The sequence below is a fragment of the Triticum urartu genome, chromosome 3, assembly GCF_003073215.2.
Source record: "Triticum urartu cultivar G1812 chromosome 3, Tu2.1, whole genome shotgun sequence".
Classification (NCBI taxonomy): domain Eukaryota; kingdom Viridiplantae; phylum Streptophyta; class Magnoliopsida; order Poales; family Poaceae; genus Triticum; species Triticum urartu.
The window spans coordinates 559608901-559627777 of record NC_053024.1 but is presented as its reverse complement, the minus strand read 5'-3'; the positions used below and the strand labels follow the sequence as shown (position 1 = coordinate 559627777).

General features: G+C 43.6%; 2 protein-coding genes across 5 annotated transcripts; both read left to right on the top strand.

Annotated features, from left to right (window-relative positions):
• Positions 1 to 556: 556 nt before the first annotated feature.
• Positions 557 to 7395, top strand: LOC125544993 (vacuole membrane protein KMS1-like). The gene is made up of 8 exons (XM_048708813.1): positions 557 to 934; positions 2148 to 2359; positions 2468 to 2546; positions 3391 to 3693; positions 5301 to 5458; positions 5698 to 5814; positions 6464 to 6649; positions 6784 to 7395. Exons 1-8 carry the CDS (start codon positions 862 to 864, stop codon positions 6961 to 6963), a joined length of 1308 nt encoding a protein of 435 aa, XP_048564770.1. The 5' UTR covers positions 557 to 861; the 3' UTR covers positions 6964 to 7395.
• A 729-nt stretch (positions 7396 to 8124) lies between these two features.
• LOC125544991 (insulin-degrading enzyme-like 1, peroxisomal) lies at positions 8125 to 18180 on the top strand. 4 transcript variants are annotated; one of them, XM_048708809.1, is made up of 26 exons: positions 8125 to 8587; positions 8688 to 8763; positions 9985 to 10052; positions 10725 to 10816; positions 10943 to 11016; positions 11164 to 11207; positions 11546 to 11597; positions 11887 to 12006; positions 12076 to 12188; positions 12283 to 12445; positions 12575 to 12667; positions 12778 to 12863; positions 13138 to 13224; positions 13372 to 13475; positions 13832 to 13934; positions 14033 to 14128; positions 14273 to 14462; positions 14589 to 14650; positions 14793 to 14897; positions 15506 to 15707; positions 15808 to 16016; positions 16692 to 16825; positions 16903 to 16954; positions 17035 to 17121; positions 17309 to 17431; positions 17734 to 18180. In XM_048708809.1, exons 1-26 carry the CDS (start codon positions 8465 to 8467, stop codon positions 17986 to 17988), a joined length of 2913 nt encoding a protein of 970 aa, XP_048564766.1. In that variant the 5' UTR covers positions 8125 to 8464; the 3' UTR covers positions 17989 to 18180. The 4 variants fall into 4 exon arrangements, with proteins under 4 accessions (XP_048564766.1, XP_048564767.1, XP_048564768.1 ...); XM_048708810.1 differs by having other exon boundaries at positions 8128 to 8587; positions 16701 to 16825; XM_048708811.1 differs by lacking the exon at positions 10725 to 10816 and having other exon boundaries at positions 8134 to 8587.
• Positions 18181 to 18877: the final 697 nt, after the last annotated feature.

Genomic DNA, 18877 nt, shown 5'->3' with positions numbered 1-18877 from the left:
TTAAATTAGTCAACCACTTCCTGTTTATATCAATTAATTAAAGAGACTTGAATCTGAGAAGGAGCATTGATTACCGAATTATCGTTTCAGATAACAATGACTATTTTTTTGTTGTAATTTTACATTGCGAGTCACGCCTGCTTTCGACATATTTCTCTTTCGGTTTGAAAAAATCTTGCCCCCTAGTTGCTGGTCACGCCCCGCCACTGCCAACATGGGAGACCGGGATAAGAGCATCTTCCCCGTATTCTATTCCGGACCCGCCATTTCCCCAGCAGTGCGCCATGCCTTGGAACGCCTTGCAAGCAACGACAAGCAGGCAAGGCTCGGGCTCTCCCCACGTCCACGCACCCCCACCTCCCGTGCACGTCTCCCTCCCGCTCACCCCCCACTCCCGTCTCCCGGCGCGCGACCCGCCGCACCCACTCGCACCGCCTCCCTCGCCGCGAACCGCCACTGACGCCCGGGCCCGCCAGACGAGACAAAACAATGGGCCCCGCGCGCAGCGCCAGCCTTTTCCCAGCTAAAGGGCGAGGCGAGTCCAGATTTCGTTCGCAGCGCCCGAGCCCGGCACCCGCAGCAACGGAAACAACGGCCCTGGGGGAGAGACAGAGAACCGGCCGGAGAAATATAAAGAAAACAGGCCGCGCGACGGGAGCCACCACGCCATTACTTCGGCGCCCCGCCCCGCCCCGCCCTCCTCCAACCGCCACCCCCCCTCCCCCCGATCTCGCCGCGCGATCTCCGACCGCCCGCCGAGCCCCCGCGGGAGGAGCTTCGAGCCCGCGCCCCCGGCGTCCCATGGTGGGTCCGGCACATCGGGGCCGCGAGATCTAGGGTTTTCGCGCCGCGGCGGGAGCGATGGGGCGCCGGAAGGCCACGGCGGCGGGGCCGGCTCGGGGCTCCTCGAGGGCCGACCACGGCGTAATCTCCGGTGAGATCCGCGCCTCCGTTTTTTCTCTTTGCGTGTGTCGTGGTGCCAATGCGTTGCCATTCTTCTGGATCGAAGCTAGCTGCTACCGGCCGTAATCGTAGTTGGATTTGGAATGGGGCTGTAGCTGTCCGGCTGAGCTGGGGCGGGGATGCCCGCGGAGGGCAAGTGCTAGACGTCAGCTATTTGTCAGTGTTAGCATGGTGATGTCATTTATTAGCAGGATGCCAATTTGCTCGGATTTAAATGTGGCCTGCGCACTGTCACATAGCGTGTACGTGGTACATCATGATTTTGTTTTATCAGCGTTTGTGAGCGCAGAGTTTCAGTATGAACCTGCACATTATGTGTGCACATGGGCTATTATAGCTGCATATATTTGAGTAATGAGGTAGAAGTGTTAAAAGAAAAATCACACTCGTATTTTATGGAAAGTTAGTATAGATACATCAAGTTTGTATCTGAGGCGAAGCATTAATTTAGGATCACGGGAACGGGAGTCAGTGATTACAGGCGGCTGGCAGCCCACCTAGGCACTAGGAGCCACCCTCTCGCATTGCCGCCTAGGTGCCTGTGGCCTTAGCTCACATACGTGCTAAGCGGGGTACCATGCAGCATCATTTCACTTGTGATAAAACCTGGTTGCACTGCAAATGACTTTGTTACAACTCAAACCAATGTGTTCATAATTTGACAACCATTTTGTGGTTTCTTCGATTCAGTGACGTCTAGCAGGGAATGCTGGATATCTAAGTTGGTTCTGAATTCCATACCATTAAATTTTTTGAACTTGGCTGCATTGCAAATACTCAAACCAGAGAAAAGCTAATCAAGTCCTTCCAATTTACTATTTGGTTGCATGTGACTACTATATCATGTTAAAGAGCTTTGCCATGTCTACTTCTCAACTGCTGTGCCTGTATCGTTCCTCCTTACATAGCAAATCAACTTGTGAGTTCAAAATAAAGTTTACATTCCATTTATCTAATGACTGGCTAGACAAATAATTTTCTGTCTGGTTAATGAAAAAACCGTTTACATTCCATTTATCTTCTTTGTTGACTCAAAATCTGCCAGCTTGGTATCTTCTACCCGATACATGTTGCTTTAGTTAGATCCGTCATAGTAACACGGCTTCTTAAAGTTGGGTATTGTATTTAACAAATTTGAAGTTGACATACTGTGTTTTGTATCCTAACTGTTTGTTTATTTTCAGAAATCCGGGAGAAACATAAATTGGAATTGGAGAATTTGACGCTGACAAAGCACCCATTCAGGACATTGCACTTCTTCAATTTAGCTATGTTGCAATACTTGAAAAGATCAGTAGCATATATCCTGAGTAAAAGAGCTTTGTTTGTTCTCCTAATTGTTATGGTGGTAATTCCTGGAGTTGCACTTCTGGTTACCGATGGTCTGCACAAAAAGGTGTGGGCAACTTTACTACATTTGTGGAGTATACTGACATAATAACAGTTGATAGTGCATTTTGTAAACTACATGAGTGCTAACGTTTGTTTTCTGATTTCTATGCAGCATGTGCAGGAGTTCCTTAATTATGCTAGATTTGTGTTGTGGTGGGTTTCATTAGGTGTGGCCTCTTCAATCGGACTAGGCAAGTGTCATTAACTTCTCTCAAGATTATGTAGTGTGATCACATATAATAAAGGAGGCGCAAATGAATCATGTGTTAACATAGTTAATTTATCCTTTTTGTCCTACAAATACTTTACCTTTTATAGCTAAACAGTTAAACCATACCGTCTGGTGGCTGAAGCATCTAGTGAACATGAACCAGCTCGCTAGAAACTATTTTTTAAAGTTGGCACATCCTTTATTTTTAGTTATAATATCATTAGTTATTTCTGTGTTAGCAAAAAGTAAATACCAGCAGCAAAATTATAATATATGGACCTTATTTGACCTTGAGAAAAAAAGGCTAAAGGTCCGCGAAAATTGGAGAGCTGTATTGCCAAGTTGTATAGTAGAAGTTAGAAGTTCTGACATTTTAGGGTGTTGGGTTTAAGTTTTTGCAGTGACTGTGTGTGGCACTAAGACATCTTGGAGGTTGACTACCTCATGATATATCACTAATATCGTGCTCTTTTGCACCCAAAGAAAGACACTGTTACCATATTCATGTTTCTAGCAGAATATGTGGATATTTGGAATTGTCAGATGGTTTGAGACATTATTTAGGCAAAATGTCAGAACAATATTTGGTCATCTTAGAGACTTAGGCATGATAAACCAACTATAAGTTACTTTTGTATACTTTCTTAGTTAGCAGTTGTCTTGTGCTGTAGTACATGATAGGTTCCCCTTTATCATATGCCAAGACATGTAACAATGAATGCTGCCAAGTGTTAAATTTGGAAAATAGAACTTTGAAGTTTATTTGTTTGCCTGGAGTAAGGAGTTCGTTTTTGAAAATTGATGGATTAGTATTTGAAATGCAGGTTCAGGTTTGCATACCTTTGTGCTGTATCTTGGGCCCCACATTGCTCTCTTCACTATTAAGGCTGTTCAATGTGGCCGTGTTGATTTGAAGACCGCTCCATATGATACCATACTGCTTAAACAGGCGCCATCATGGCTTGACAAGAAGTGTTCGGAATTTGGATCGCCCATGTACCCTTCATCAGATCATTCAGTGATGATCCCAGTTATTGATTTACTCCCTCAGGTTCAGCTGGAAGCTGTTCTTTGGGGTATCGGGACAGCACTTGGCGAGCTCCCTCCTTATTTTATATCACGAGCTGGTAATTGTTGAATGCATTTTGTTCTGAAGTAATTGTGATATTCTGTTAGATACTTTACAGCTGTACAGTATATTATATTCAATCTATGTGCAGATAATATTAGTTCTTTCTGTATTGTTTCTTAACTGATTTCCCTTGAACACTACCTGTAGCGCCTACTTTTTACTGTACTATGTAACATGTGTGTGTGCCATCAGCCCATCATTATTATATCCATTTAGCTTTTGTCCCTACAAACATCATAAAAACATTCATCGACATTGTCAATCTGCAAACATCATAAAAACATCATTGTCTCACATAGAGAACGGGCCGAGCGGCGTAACAAAAATAAAAAAGGACAGCTCCATGTAGAAAAGTTGTGCTGCTGTGGAAGCTAATCAGCACGAAACTATAACATTCATATATAATTAGCTTCATTGGGGAGTGGTTGTTACAGACACTCATCGACACTGACTGATGCTGACGAAACTGAACAAAACACTAGTTCAACAGGGATAAGATGCAACAGGGGGTGAGTACAAAAACTCAATCTGCATCTGGTGGACTCCTAACGATAACACACGCTCCCAGATCCTACACACACTTTTGTCTACTGGGTGTTCGCACCCAGGTACATTAGCAGCACAATACTAGTATGGTGGCCATCAGGTTGGTGCACGCTATCAGTAGACTAGCAGCAGCCATGACTTGGGATGATCGGCCTAGAACGTGATCTGTGTGCAGATCTGCTGGCATGTGCGCGGCAAGCCTGCTGGTTGACGTGTGGTGCTGAGTGGCATTGGGGGTTGTAGCCCTTGTGATCTGGACAGCGGGATCCAGGCGTGTGGGCGTGCGTTGGGAGTACCGCCGGCGCTGGGAATCTTGCTCGGCATCCTCTGACGAGAGCACGAGCGACTGCGGGGACGGCTAGACAGAGGAGTGGCGGGGTGGGGCAGAGCAGAGGGAGGCGGGGGAGGAACGCGTCTACCCAGCACCAACAGGATCCATGTCGTTGTCGCCGGAGTAGGGCGGCGTCGGAAGGCGGGGGAGGAACGCGTCTACCCAGCACCAACAGGATCCATGTCGTAGCCGGAGTAGGGTGGCGTCGGGAGGCGCGGGCGGCGGTGACGGGGAAACCCTATTTCACAGGAGGAGAGGGCCGAGAGGATCGTTCGGGTTGATACGTGGGGGGATAAGGGCAGTGGCATTTCCTTCGTAATTGTGCGCAAGTGGGAGGACAAGGGGATATACCGGTTTGTTTTTAAGTGACTGCTCGCAGGAAGCTGCTAAATTTGACAATAAGCTGCTAAAAGCCACAAAATAACTGGCCCTTTATTGTTGGTAAACAGTACTGGTTTCATTCTCAGTAGTGAGATACAATACAACTTCTGAGACTGTTTGTTACTATAGTCGTGTCTTATGAAACTCTCTTTATTCTTGTTTGTTCTCTTTCCTTGCATGCTGGAGTTGATTATTTAAGGGCTATTTATATGGTCGAATGTTAAACTCTAGAAATTATTTTGTAGCAAACCATAGCTTGCGCGTTCTTGAAATCTGCAACCTTCTTATCTCAAGGTTCATTTTTTAAGCTGTCCATACTGAGCAAATGATCTCTCATGTTGCAGCTCGTTTGTCAGGAAGTGAGTTAGAAGCTGTCAAGGAGCTAGATGTTGCTCCTTCGTCAGAAGATGGTCCAATAGCATCCACTGTGAATCGTACAAAACGCTGGCTGCTTTCTCACTCACAACATCTCAACTTCTTCACTATCTTGATACTTGCTTCGGTTAGTCTTTGTCCTGTCTGAATCTTTGAATAACGATTTCTTACACAAAAAAGTAGATGCAGAATTTTGCTTTGGCAGTATATCGTTAATGCAGCTCTTGCAGGCTTCGGCCCTAATTTTTCTATTTGGTGCCAAAATATGCTAATTGGACATTTTTTATACCAAAATGAACACATGTAACTAGTTCCAAGTATGGATATATAATGCATCATGTAACTTATATTCTTTGTGTTTACTAGGTTCCAAACCCTCTGTTTGACCTTGCTGGTATTATGTGTGGTCAATTTGGTATACCCTTCTGGGAATTCTTCTTTGCAACGTTGATCGGGAAGGCCATCATCAAGACTCATATTCAGGTTTGTGATCTATACATTTTATTGAAAATCCTGGCATTAATTTGTGTTTCTGTTGGTACCACATGCTTATTTTTTCTCTTGGTCTGCTAGTGATTTGGTATGCCAGTCTGCTTTCAGATCCTATGAGATAATCATGTATTAACTTCATCATTTTAATATATTCTTAGGCATACTTTATGTGATCTGTCTTTTCGGTTCTGTCCAGTTAGAACCAAAATCTTGAAATCTTACAAGCTACCCTTACAACCCATGCAAAATCGTAGTTGCAACCTACATGGCTACATTGATTATTCTGTGTGTCAAATAATAATGTCATTAATGCTTGCATCAAAAGTACATGATGTACCTGCCATACCAATTGCTGTTTCTTTTTAAATTTTGATTTTTATTCTTACCTTGTTTTATTCTTTCCTCACAACAGAACAAACAAACTATGAGTGATACAATTTTGCTTCTTTTTGTGCTCCTATTCTTCCTGAAAATCAAACAAACTTAGGTGGAAAACTATCAATTTTCTACTATGTTGAACTGAGCTTCTTATCATTTTGGTTTATTGTCAGTTTGACACCTTATTTATCTGGTTGGATTGAAATGAATATTTGCAGTCTCTCTGTACTGACACATGAGTTGTACCCTCTCACTTCTGCAGACACTGTTTATCATCTCGTTATGCAACAACCAACTCTTGTATTTTCTGGAAAAGGAGTTGATCTGGATATTTGATCACATACCTGGGTTTTCAGCAACCCTGCCATCTGTAATTGCCAAACTCCACAGTGCTAAGGAGAAGTATTTATCACCACCTGTGTCAGTCTCACCTTCTTCACAAATGGAGGTTGGTATCTTCATTTTCATGTCATTTGAGCTCTCCAGACTTATTGTTTGTGTCTCCATTAATCAACGTTCGTACTTTAATCTTCAGTTTTTTCTTGCCTGTTCATTGATGTTCTGTAACTGTCATGTGTACAGGATAAACAGTGGAATTTCTCTTTTGCGTTGGTCTGGAACACTGTAGTCTGGCTTGTGCTTGTGAACTTCTTCATTAAGATCGTCACATCAACAGCTCAGGATTATCGCAAAAGGCAGCAGGACATAGAGATGGAGCTCATTACTGATTCCTCACCCCAGAATCATTCTAAAACTAACTAACAGCAAACATGGTTGTATTTATTCAGCTGCACATTGCGAATATTCTCCTTAGTAGCCTTTGCGCCTGGCTAAGCCCTTGCGGATGATCCCAATGCTGGTAGAAGTTGTGTTCTTCTGTACAGTGAACAGAAACATGGGCCTCTCCAACCCGCCACAAAAGTGATGGCTGCGACTTTTTGTCATTGCGCCTCTACTGGCAGTTCCTGGAGGAGAATCAGTCCTGTTATTTTTCAGGCGCCAAGTTGGATGAACTTTAGGGATTGTTTGTTTGTTTAGCACGATTTCATTACTAAGATGTAATTTACCAGTACCTTTTTTACCTTCTTATGTTGGAAATACGGTAGCTGATAGGGCACCCGAGAGGATTCAAAGGTGATATGTTTTATTGTTACATTCACAATGCAAATGCATATTCTCAATTGGAGCCAGCTAGATTTAACGGAGCACTTCAACTACAAGTTCACCCTGGCAAATAATAAAGCCGCTGATACCAAGATTGCCTTTTTTTTTTTTTTTTTTGGGCGGGGATCTGCATCACGTCGTCGATTCGAAAACTGTGTCAGAAGTTGTTACCTTGTGACTAGCTCAGGCTGGGAAACTTGTGATTCTCAGCAATCACGTTATCTTTTGCAAGCTCCTTGGCTTGTAGCTTTGTGGTTATTAAGCAAAGCGGACGCATCTGAAGGTCAGTCAGGGAGGTGAAAGGCGAGGTGCGATTACACATCATCAGCAGATAAAAATGCTACTGTACTGCAACCTCTTTACACCCGCCCAAGTGTTGCCAATGCAACAGAGATGGTCGTGGGCAGTTGTCCGAGTTCGCTTGGGCGTGCTCGCTAGTGGAATCCAGCGAGCGCCGTGCACCACGTAAGTTGGAGCACACGCGGGGCAAATTCCATAGATACTCGAGCACGCGACTCCAAGGCGCGTCCTCGTGTACATTGCCTTTCACAAAGACGATCTCTACTGCCACGAGATGAGAGAGCAGCGATTTCTAAGATGGAGGAGACAAAAGCCAGACTACTCGCACGGCACGATGAATTGTCATGCCTACCTCTACGTTTCTTCCAAATTTGTTGCTATTTATATGCCTATACGACCCGGCTAGGCACCGCCGAGCGCCGAGGAGTACTCAGAACCGGGGAGGGACCCCCTCGCCGTCGCGGGCACGTCATTCGCCGGTGGAAAAAAGGCGTTCGTCATCTAGCACCATCGCAACCGCGCAACAGACGTCTCCCATCCGGCCATCCCATCATCAAAGTGAAGTTCACCTCGGTTCGGACTTGAGAGTTCAGACTCCTCCCGGCTCCCGCAGCCGCAAGCGAAGCCGAAGGCCGAGGCCACCCACCCCCCTGCCCTGCCCTCCATATATTAACGGGACGGCGGCAACGACAAAGCATAGTATACTAGCGCCCCCACTAGCCTAAGCCCCGAGCCTCCAATCCGCCACCGGAGACCGGAGCAAGCGCGGCTAGCGAGCGAGGAGGAGAGCCCGGCGCGCATGGCGGCGGCGGCGGGCAATGTGGAGTTCATCCGCGCGCGCAGCGACAAGCGGGAGTACCGCCGCCTGCTGCTCCCCAACGCGCTCGAGTGCCTCCTCATCAGCGACGCCGACACCGACAAGGTCCGCCCCGGCCCGCCCTCTCTCGCTCGCTGAATGCTCGCCGGTTGGTCGACGTTTTACCGCGCGTGATTCATCCGGCGTTGTTGTTGTTTGTGCGCAGGCGGCGGCGTGTATGGAGGTCGGCGTGGGCTCGTTCAGCGACCCGGAGGGGCTCGAGGGCCTCGCGCACTTCCTCGGTGAGTCCATTCACTCCCCTCCCCTCTCCGTCCACTCTCCTCGCCGTCGGCCATCTCCACACCGTGGCTCCGATTCCGGTTCGTTGCGCGGGCGCGCGTGATCTAACAAACCCACCGGATTCCTGGGGCGAGTACTAGTACTTTCTGGCCAGGCAGTGGTTGGTTGGATGGGGGTTGTTCGCTGGACCCAGCGCAGCGCTCCTGCTCTCCGACTGCGCAACGGCGTCGGCGTCAGATGAATCTCCTCCCCCTTTTGGGATCCGGCTGGGGTCTCCTCCAGTTTTGTCTCCATGGAATCGAGTGACGGAGGAATGCTTCCTTCCTTGGCCACTTTTCCCCCATTGGGCAGTGCCTTGCTGCTTTAGGCGTTCCTGAGCACCAATGATGGCGTTGCAGATTTGCGGCCAGGTCAATGGATGTTTTTCCCTTTTCCAATCGAAAAGCTGATTGAATGAATCGGCCCATTGATTTGGTCCAGTCAGTGTCGCCCGGCGTGTTTTCACCGTCGGATCACGCCATTGACTGACGGTTCGGACTAAAGTTCAGAGCATCCATGATTGATCTCAGTGGTGCGGGCATCGGGCCGTACATGTTCTGCCTTCGCCGGTAGCAGAGTACGAGTGTACGACTGCCGGCTAGCTGAATGTCTTTCTTAAATGCTTCTCAGGTTTCCAGCCAAGAATCATTGATAACGTCAGTACCATGTGTTGCACATAATTCTGCATTTCTGCGTTTATTGAGCGATCCAAGAGTTTCATGCGAGACACGAATTTGGTTGGGCGGGCTCCACCGCTCCTGCAGGATATGGGAACCTGTCGCTCTCTAGATTAGCAGCCTGCTCTGCTCAACGTCCCATACACGTTGTTGCCTAGTAGGATCCCTGCAGCTTGCTGGATGCTCTCACTCCACGAGTCCGTGTTGGTATTTTCTCTGGCGTGTGAAATTCTACCCGTGGTAACAGCACAAGATAATTCTACTCGACACAGGCCCTCCGTACAACACGCAGGACAGTGCCAGTTTATTATAGAGAGAGTGGGCCATTTTTGCTTCACAACTTTTAAATTCGACGAGTGTAAGTATAGAGTAGTAAACCATTTGTATGGAGGAGACGATTAGCACGATGAATGTTGGTCGCATCAAATCAAAACTGATTTTCTCTTTAGCATTTTTCTTCTTCTGTTTTCTGTTTGTTTTGATTTATCACCATGGACTTGCTTGCAGAGCATATGCTGTTTTATGCCAGCGAGAAATACCCTGGAGAACAAGATTATACAAAATATATCTCGGAGGTACCTCTTCTCATTTTGCATATGTTTGCTTGCAATTACTACTCACGTTAATTCCAGGTTTGTAAGAGTTTGAACCAGGTTTACCCTCTCCGCGTGCATCATATTAGATGATTCTGGGCCAATAAAAAAATTACACATTAGAGAACAGGTGAAAGGAATATGCATGTTAGACTATGGTAGGTGCCAGTGTGCCAGTAGCTTATGACTGATATCAGCGCTTTACAATTTACATTGTGCAAGGAAATTTACGCTTGTACAATAGGCCACCTCCTATTCCATTGTGATGACCAAATGATACCTACTTGCCATAAACTGTGGTTATGCGTAGGCCGAGCTGTTAACTGCCACACTCTTAATCAAATACACCTAACTCTGAAGGCTTAAGCTTAAGTGCATGCTATTGCCAGTTGCCAATATGCACTATGGTGTTGTGGTGCCAATACATGGCAGGACGAATGCTATGCATAAAATATCACTAATATTCCGACTGGGAACAACTTTGTGGTCCTATCATAAGCTTGTAAAGGGTTCAATGATTTTATTTCTGGGATCCGTCAATATAATTATTTGATACCAGCTTAAATATTCTATTTCGTGTGCTTTGGAAGTTACATTGAGTGTACTTGGATTATAAGTTTTTTTGAGTATTTGGCATGTCGTGAAAAATATCAGCACGGTGGTTCTTCCAACGCCTTTACATCCTCCGAGACAACGAATTTCTATTTTGATGTTAACACGGACAATTTCGAAGAAGCCTTAGATAGGTAACTTTCTTAGTAGTATTTTCTTCAGTTAATGCATGCACATTGAATCAGGTTGTGATTTCTGTTGTGCAGATTTGCATGATTCTTTATAAAACAATAAATAAGTAGGTGATTTGTGTTGCGCAGATTTGCCCAGTTCTTCATTAAGCCACTGATGTCGCAGGATGCTGTTCTTAGAGAGATCAAGGCTGTTGATTCTGGTGAGCAGTTGCTTTATACATTCTAGTGCTATTTGCTTCTAACATAACTTTTAGCTTATCACAATTACTTTATGTTTATGTTTTATTTGGAGTAGTAAGAACTAAGAAACACATTGTGGATAATGTTATATTTCATTGTTCTCACAGAACACAAGAAAAATCTGTTGTCAGATGGCTGGAGAATGCATCAGGTACTTCAGAGTCTCAACCTTCTTAGTTAGATACATGTGATATTCTTTCGTGCAATAATGTCATATCTGCATCAGAAACTGCGTTATGAATATTTGTTCTTTTCATACAATCATATTTGGCATGATATACCAAAAAAGACTTTCGCCCTGCTTTATATATAAAGCCAATTTGGCATGATATAAGCCGGGCTTATACTCACTTACTCAGAATGCCAGTTTATTTTCAAATTAACCATATTTGGCATGATCTTAGCCTGATTTATCATCATCCTGTATATCCCGTTAGCCCTGCTGCACTGTTAGTCTGTTACTTCATTTTTGAGTATTTTTTTTCACAGCTTCAAAAGCATCTGGCCTCAAAGGATCATCCTTACCATAAATTCAGTACGGGTAAGCAATTGTTGGTATTCAGACATTGCTAATACTCATCCAGCTAATTATGGTTGTTGTTTTGTATTACTGTATAAGCGAGTATGCAAATCAATATGACGTCTGAGTATTCCTGTGTTCTAACCCTTAATATGTTTCTACCAGATTCAGAGATCACGCTTTTTTAATTCACATACAAATGCTAACAAAAATCATGTATATTTTTTAAAAATCTTGTTGTGCATGCCTAATATACAATCTCCTTCCGGAATTTGCATCTTATTTGAAATTATGTTATTTAATGCATTAGGAAGTTGGGAAACACTGGAAACTAAACCAAAAGAGAGGGGTTTGGACATCAGGCTTGAGCTTCTCAAGTTTTACGAGAATTATTCAGCAAATCTGATGCATCTTGTTGTTTATGGAAAAGGTAAGTAGTACAGGTTCGTCAATTTTGGCATACCTGAACTTATTTGTTACTGATAAAATGATTTTGTAGAGAGTCTCGATTGCATTCAAAGCTTAGTTGAAAGCCTGTTTAGTCACGTCAAAAACACGGACCAGAGAAGCTTCAAATGTCCAAGTCAGCCCCTTTCAGCTGAACATTTACAGGTAACTTGAAACAACACCAGCCACACTAAAAGTAAATACAGGAATGGCAAAGGATATGTAATTTCGCGTACTTTCTTATGTCCTTGTCATGCAGCTTCTTGTCAAAGCAATCCCAATAATAGAAGGCGACTACCTAAAAATATCATGGCCAGTTACACCTAACATCCAGTTCTACAAAGAAGGTCCTTGCCGTTATCTCAGTCATCTTATTGGGCATGAAGGCGAGGGATCCATCTTCCATATTATAAAGGAATTAGGCAAGTTAACTTCAGCAGTATATTGTTGTAAATATTCTTTTGCCAGCTTATGTACTCAAACACTGGTCATTTTTTTGTTTCTTGTGTCAACTTGTGTGACCTGTGACAGTTCTATTTTTATTACATCAGGATGGGCCATGGATTTGGTGGCTGGTGCCGGCAGTGACAGCAATGAATACTCTTTTTTCTCAGTAGGCATGAGGCTCACTGATGCTGGTCATGGTAAGATCTCATCTTCATTATGCTCTCTTATAACATTTCCTTTTTTTTTAAGTTTTAAGCACACCTTGAAGTACAGTTTAGTAAGCTATGTGCATATCCAACGATTTCAGACCACATGGAGGATATTATTGGGATGGTCTTCAAATACATCCACCTATTAAAAGAAGATGGAATCCATGAATGGATATTTGATGAGGTAACTGACAGACACATCGTTTAATCATGTATGTAGTTATTTGATGATTTATGCTCCTAATGTGCAGTTACTTTGATTATGAACATTGCACCCATGGACTCTGATGTGTTCTTTTAATAAAACGATCTCATTGAGTTTAAATTTTATTACCCAAGGTTGTTTGCTGAAGCAATTCATAGTTCAAAATTTTACAACTCATAAGCAGAGTGAGGAGAAACTATGATTTCATTTAATTACATAAATATACATACTAATCGTGTTCGTTGTTTTCTAGCTTGCGTCAATAAATGAAACAGAATTCCACTATCAAGACAACGTCCATCCAATCAGCTATGTCACAGCCACTGTCTCAAGCATGCGGGTATGTTTCTGTAGAGCTCTAATTTTTCAGCTTTTACAGTTCCTTGTGATCAATAATTTGTGAACTCTGAATCTCTGATGTATATCTCTTTGTACTTCAGTAGTATCTTTTTTCTTCTAACTGATATGCTTATGAACTGACTTGCAGTTGTTCCCACCAGAGGAATGGCTGGTTGGAGAATCATTGCCGTCAAAGTATGCGCCAAATAGAATAAATATGATACTTGATGAATTGTCACCCGAAAGAGTTAGGTAAGCATCCACCGTTCACATGACAACCTTGATTGTTCCTGCTTCTATATGCATATTCTCTCTGTATGCCAACATATGAATGTATATGCAGAAGTCTGCCATTGCTTAATTACTACAACCTCTGTAACTTAATATACTGCAAAAACGTCTTACATTAAGTTACAGAGGGAGGAACTGATACTGGGACTCATCAATAAAGAATTATTACTGGCCATGGCCTTACTTCATATCTTGAACTTCAATTTTGCTGATAAGCTTGTGTCAAATGATCCGCGGTTATGCACATAAACTAGCATACAATGCGGAATATCATGCCTTCATTCTTTCTTTGATGCAATACTTCTCTATGTCTGTAGAATACTCTGTGAATCTAAAAAGTTTGAAGGATCTACCAATTGTGCTGAGCCCTGGTACAATACATCATATTCTATTGAAAATGTCACTCCATACATGATAAAGGTTTGCACCCCACCCCCAACCCCCACCCTTACCCACACACGCACCAGCAATATCATCTTCCAATTATTATTTTCTCATCTTATGTCTCTATTTGGCAGCAATGGATTCAAAAAGCTCCTACTGAGAAGCTTTATCTCCCAAAGCCTAACATTTTCGTTCCAAAGGATTTATCTCTTAAAGAAGTGCCAGACAAGGTAAAATTTGGAGCGGCTTGTTTGTTGTGTGTTCACATTAGCACACTTTGTATGAATTATCAAAATTTATATATACTCACAAAGTATATATACTTTATCGAACATAGTATATTACGTTTGACAAAAGTAGAACTGTTTCACCAGGTTACATTTCCGACAATATTAAGGAAGACGCCACTTTCACGGCTGTGGTATAAGCCCGACATGCTGTTCTTCACTCCGAAGGTTTACATTATAATTGATTTCCACTGCCCATTGTCAAGCCACTCCCCCGAAGCAGCCGTATCTACAAGTCTCTTTGTCGATTTGTTAGTCGATTACTTGAATGCTTATGGTAAGCAACAATTCTGAAATTATGTGAATAATTGCATATTTACCATATTGAACAGACTATCTGGGGATTGTTCCCTCCAACTTTATGTATAAATATACACTGACAATTAGTTTCTGCCTTTTGTAGCTTATGATGCTCAAATTGCGGGTTTATTCTTTTCGATATATCTTACTTCTACTGGATTCCAGGTTTAGTTCTGTTGCTGCATTCTTTCTGTTTCCTATGAGTGTTCCGGACAGCTAAATTGCTCTTCATGCATTATGATGTTGCTGGTTTTTACCCAGTTTTAAATTCGAACTCAAACAATTGCCTGATTTTTTTTTTGTGAAGGTGTCTGTAGGTGGTTACAATGACAAGATGAGAGTTCTGCTACATGCCATAATGAAGCAAATAGTGAACTTTGTAGTTAAACCAAACAGGTTTTCTGCCCTGAAGGTCAGATGTGGATTCTTAGTTTTCCTTGTCAACTGTCATAATTTAGCTCGGACACATTTGTATATTTATCTAGTGTCTTCTTCATCAACTTGTGTGGATCAACTTAAAAGGTGTTGAATTTTTCTTTCACTGAACACTGTTTATCCTGTGGATTGCAACTGGTAGATGATCAAAACTGAGGTATTTCAGATTTTAAGTTGCGGACACGATATTGCTAGAACCAAATTCATAAAGGGTTCCTGAACACTCTGCATACATAATTATGATTCATTATTTTGCATCTTTTGTAACATACTTCTGTGAAATTTATCGCAACCTTCTTTAAATATGAATAACAAAGGTTTTGGAGACTACATATTCATTTACACAAGCACATCAATTTAGACACTATATAAAATTAACAACTTCTTAAGATCCATTGTAGCAGATTTGTGGTGAGGGTGTTACAACACAGTACTTATTTAGTTGCAGTTATAGTACGGATTCTCACCATTGTTGATTTTTAGACTGGGAATATTCTTTCCCTTCAGATTCTTAGTGGTGCTTTTTGAAGCTGTGACTATTTCTTTCATGCCTACTTTTTTTTAACCAACATCTTGCTACCACAGGAAACTTCTGTCAAGGACTACCAAAATTTTAACTTCAGCCAACCATACTCTCAAGCTTCGTATTATCTCTCATTAATATTGGAAGAGAAAAAATGGCCTTTGGTAGAGAAACTTCAAGCTCTTTCTAAGCTTGAGTCAGATTCTCTTGCGAAGTTTGTGCCGCACTTGCTATCGAAGACATACTTGGAATGCTATGTTCAAGGTTTGGTAAACTTCCATGTTAATACTCTACTAAATGTTAAGGACAGGACTGAAATGCAATCCTGACTGTGCTTAATAATAATTAAGAACTCTTCTTGTAGGAAACATTGAGCCAGGTGAGGCTGAGTCTATTGTCCAGGAGATTGAAGATACTATATTTAATACCCCCAATTCTGTATTCAAACCCATGTCTCCATCACAATACCTGGTCAAGAGGGTTATCATGCTTGAAAAAGAGATAAAATGCTGCTACCAAATTGAAGGATTAAATCAGAAGAATGAGAATTCATCGGTTGTCCAATATATTCAGGTATAGGCTTCTTCTAAACTTTGAAGCAGTTCATGTTATCGAAGGCGATTACTTGTTGGTGATCAGTACCTTCTAATATTTGTAGCCAAACTAATGGCTGGTCATCAAGACTGTTCCCAGATAATTACTGGTTATGATCAATCCAGTAGTAATTTTTATAGGTAAAAACCCAGTAGTAGTTCGAACAATGTGGAGTGGACTATGGCACGACTGAACATGCATAAGAGGCATGTTCATAGGGGACAGATAATTAGTGCTACATTATTTTTGACCTGTCTGTGAGGAGAGCAATGGCATGCTTGAACCACTAAGTGAGGCCCTACTGACTCAATAACATGTCGAATCGATAAAATACAGTGATGCGACTGAGTGTGACATGACGAGGTATATAAAATACGCTGAAGGTTTTGCTCTATTAACTTCCTTTAAGAATTATTGTTCCACAGGGAGTTTTTTTTATCTTTTTCGAGAAGGGGAGGCCCCGGCCTCTGCATCATCATGATGCACACAGCCAAATTTATTAGAAGTGGTTCAAGTAGTTCAAAGTACTAAAATACAAAGTGAGAATTGTTCTACAGGGAGTTGTGTAATATCCTAAGAAGTAGAAGAACTGTCTCATGTCAAATGCGTTCTATAACAAGCAGCATGCCAGGTTACTAATATAAGCATATTCAATGCATCCAGGTCCATCAGGACGACGCCCTCTCAAATATCAAACTCGAGTTGTTCTCTCTAATTTCTAGTCAGCCTGCTTTCAACCAGCTGCGGACTGTTGAGCAACTTGGGTATATAACATATCTTTCTCTGAGGTACGTCTTTTCAAGAGAAACATACACATTTTGTTTGCACTGTTCATTTATAATCCTAACTTACTTTGATCCCTCAGATCTGATCGTGGAGTCTGGGCACTCGAGGTTGTTATTCAATCCACAGTGAAGGTACATGTTGAAAGATTGAGTAACAAATATGACATACTTTTTTGCCACTTTCTCCTACTGACCTTATTACGGAATCCTAGGATCCTTCATATCTTGATTCTAGAATTGATGAATTCTTTAAGACATTCGAAAGCAAAATCCATGAACTGTCCGACAAGGATTTCAAGGTTAGTGGCTTCAGAACTAATTGATGTACCATGCCAAATTGCGCATCTCTTTCATACTCAATTACTCATGATATGATCTGTTCCACATATTGGACTACATTAGCTCATTAGTGTCTTCTTCGTCGAAAGACAAAAGGTTTTGGCATTGATGAAGCATTTTGACATTGCCGTGTTTTTCTTATGACAGAGAAATGTCAAATCACTTATTGATTCGAAACTGGAGAAATTTAAAAACTTGTGGGAGGAATCTGGGTTCTACTGGGGAGAGATTGAAGCCGGAACTCTCAAGTTTGATAGGGTTGAGTCTGAGGTAAGTGCTTTTGTTCGGGCAACAATACACGCTGTGATATACTCCCTCCAGTCCCAAAATAAGTGACTCAACTTTGTATTAACTTTAGTACAAAGTTAGTACAAAATTGAGTCACTTATTTTGAGACAGTGGGGGTATGAGAGAAAATTGCATAATAAAACAAAAGGCAAGCCGGAAAAGGGGGCCAAAACTAGTGCAATTTTCAAAAGTTCCGTTTCAAGAAAACACACCACTCTTTTCCGAAGGGAAAAAGGGCTGTTTCCAGGATCCGCAAGATATATGACCTCGAAAATCATTTGCAGGTTGCTCTCCTAAGAGAGCTCAAGAAAGAAGAATTCATCGAATTCTTCGACGAGTACATAAAGGTGGACGCCCCTCAAAGGAGGACAGTAAGCGTGCAGGTCTTCAGTGGCAACCATTTGGCAGAGTTCAAGAAGGCGATTGCCGAGGCTGATCCGCCCAAAACCTGCCGGATTACCGACATATTCGGCTTCAAGCGATCAAGGCCTCTGCACCGCTCGCTGAAGGGAGGTCCAGGCCTGATCACAATGGACTGACATACTACATGTTCTTTGTTTGCTGTAGTGTAGTACATAGTCTGTCACCACACTCATGAACCCAATTTTGATTGATTTCTCAATGGTCGCACACGATTGCACAATGCTGTTCTTCATGTATGGAGTAACCATGTGATGCTATTTTCAGAACAAATGTACCAGCTTATAGAAATTAAACATGCATTGCTACTTTGTCTGCATCTACTTCTTCTGACAGGTATGTACATTGACATGAGCTGACGATCACAGCGGACAAGAAGGCGCCATGCATAAGCCGAGAACACGTACAACATTGTGCGCGGCACGTGCCCGCCGTAGGTGTCATGTCACCATCCTCGCACGCGTCACCGGCCGCCTCGGCTACGGCACGGCCCCGATCGCCGCCGCCCTCCCGCGGCCGCTGCCCCACGCGTAGCTGGCGCGATGCCAGCGGCAGCGGAACGAGCCCCGGTGCGCCGTGGGCGAGCACACGCAGTAGTGGTGCCGGTGCGCCTGTCGCTGCGGCGAAGGCGTGGGCGCGGGCGCGACGACCCCCGCCGGCCGCGGCCGCCGCCTGGCCGCGCAGCCCGGCGGCAGAGGCGGCAGCCCCGGGTGGCACATGCTCCGGACAAGGCCTGGCGACGGCTAAGGCTGCAGGGAGGGCTCTGTCCACCCGGCCACACGCATAAAAGGGCGACGGAATGGAATCGGGTTCTGGTGTTTTCCGGGATATGCCGGCGGTGGAGAAACGGAGATAGAGGGGGGAAAGCGAGGAATATTTGTGGGCGCGCGGGCCACTAGGCTGGTTGCCGTGGCGGCCGCTGGTTTCGTGAGGTGGTGGGGGGGGGGGGGGGGGGGGGGGGGGGGGGGGGCCGGGGGGGGGGGGGGCGAGGGGGGGTGGACTGTGGAG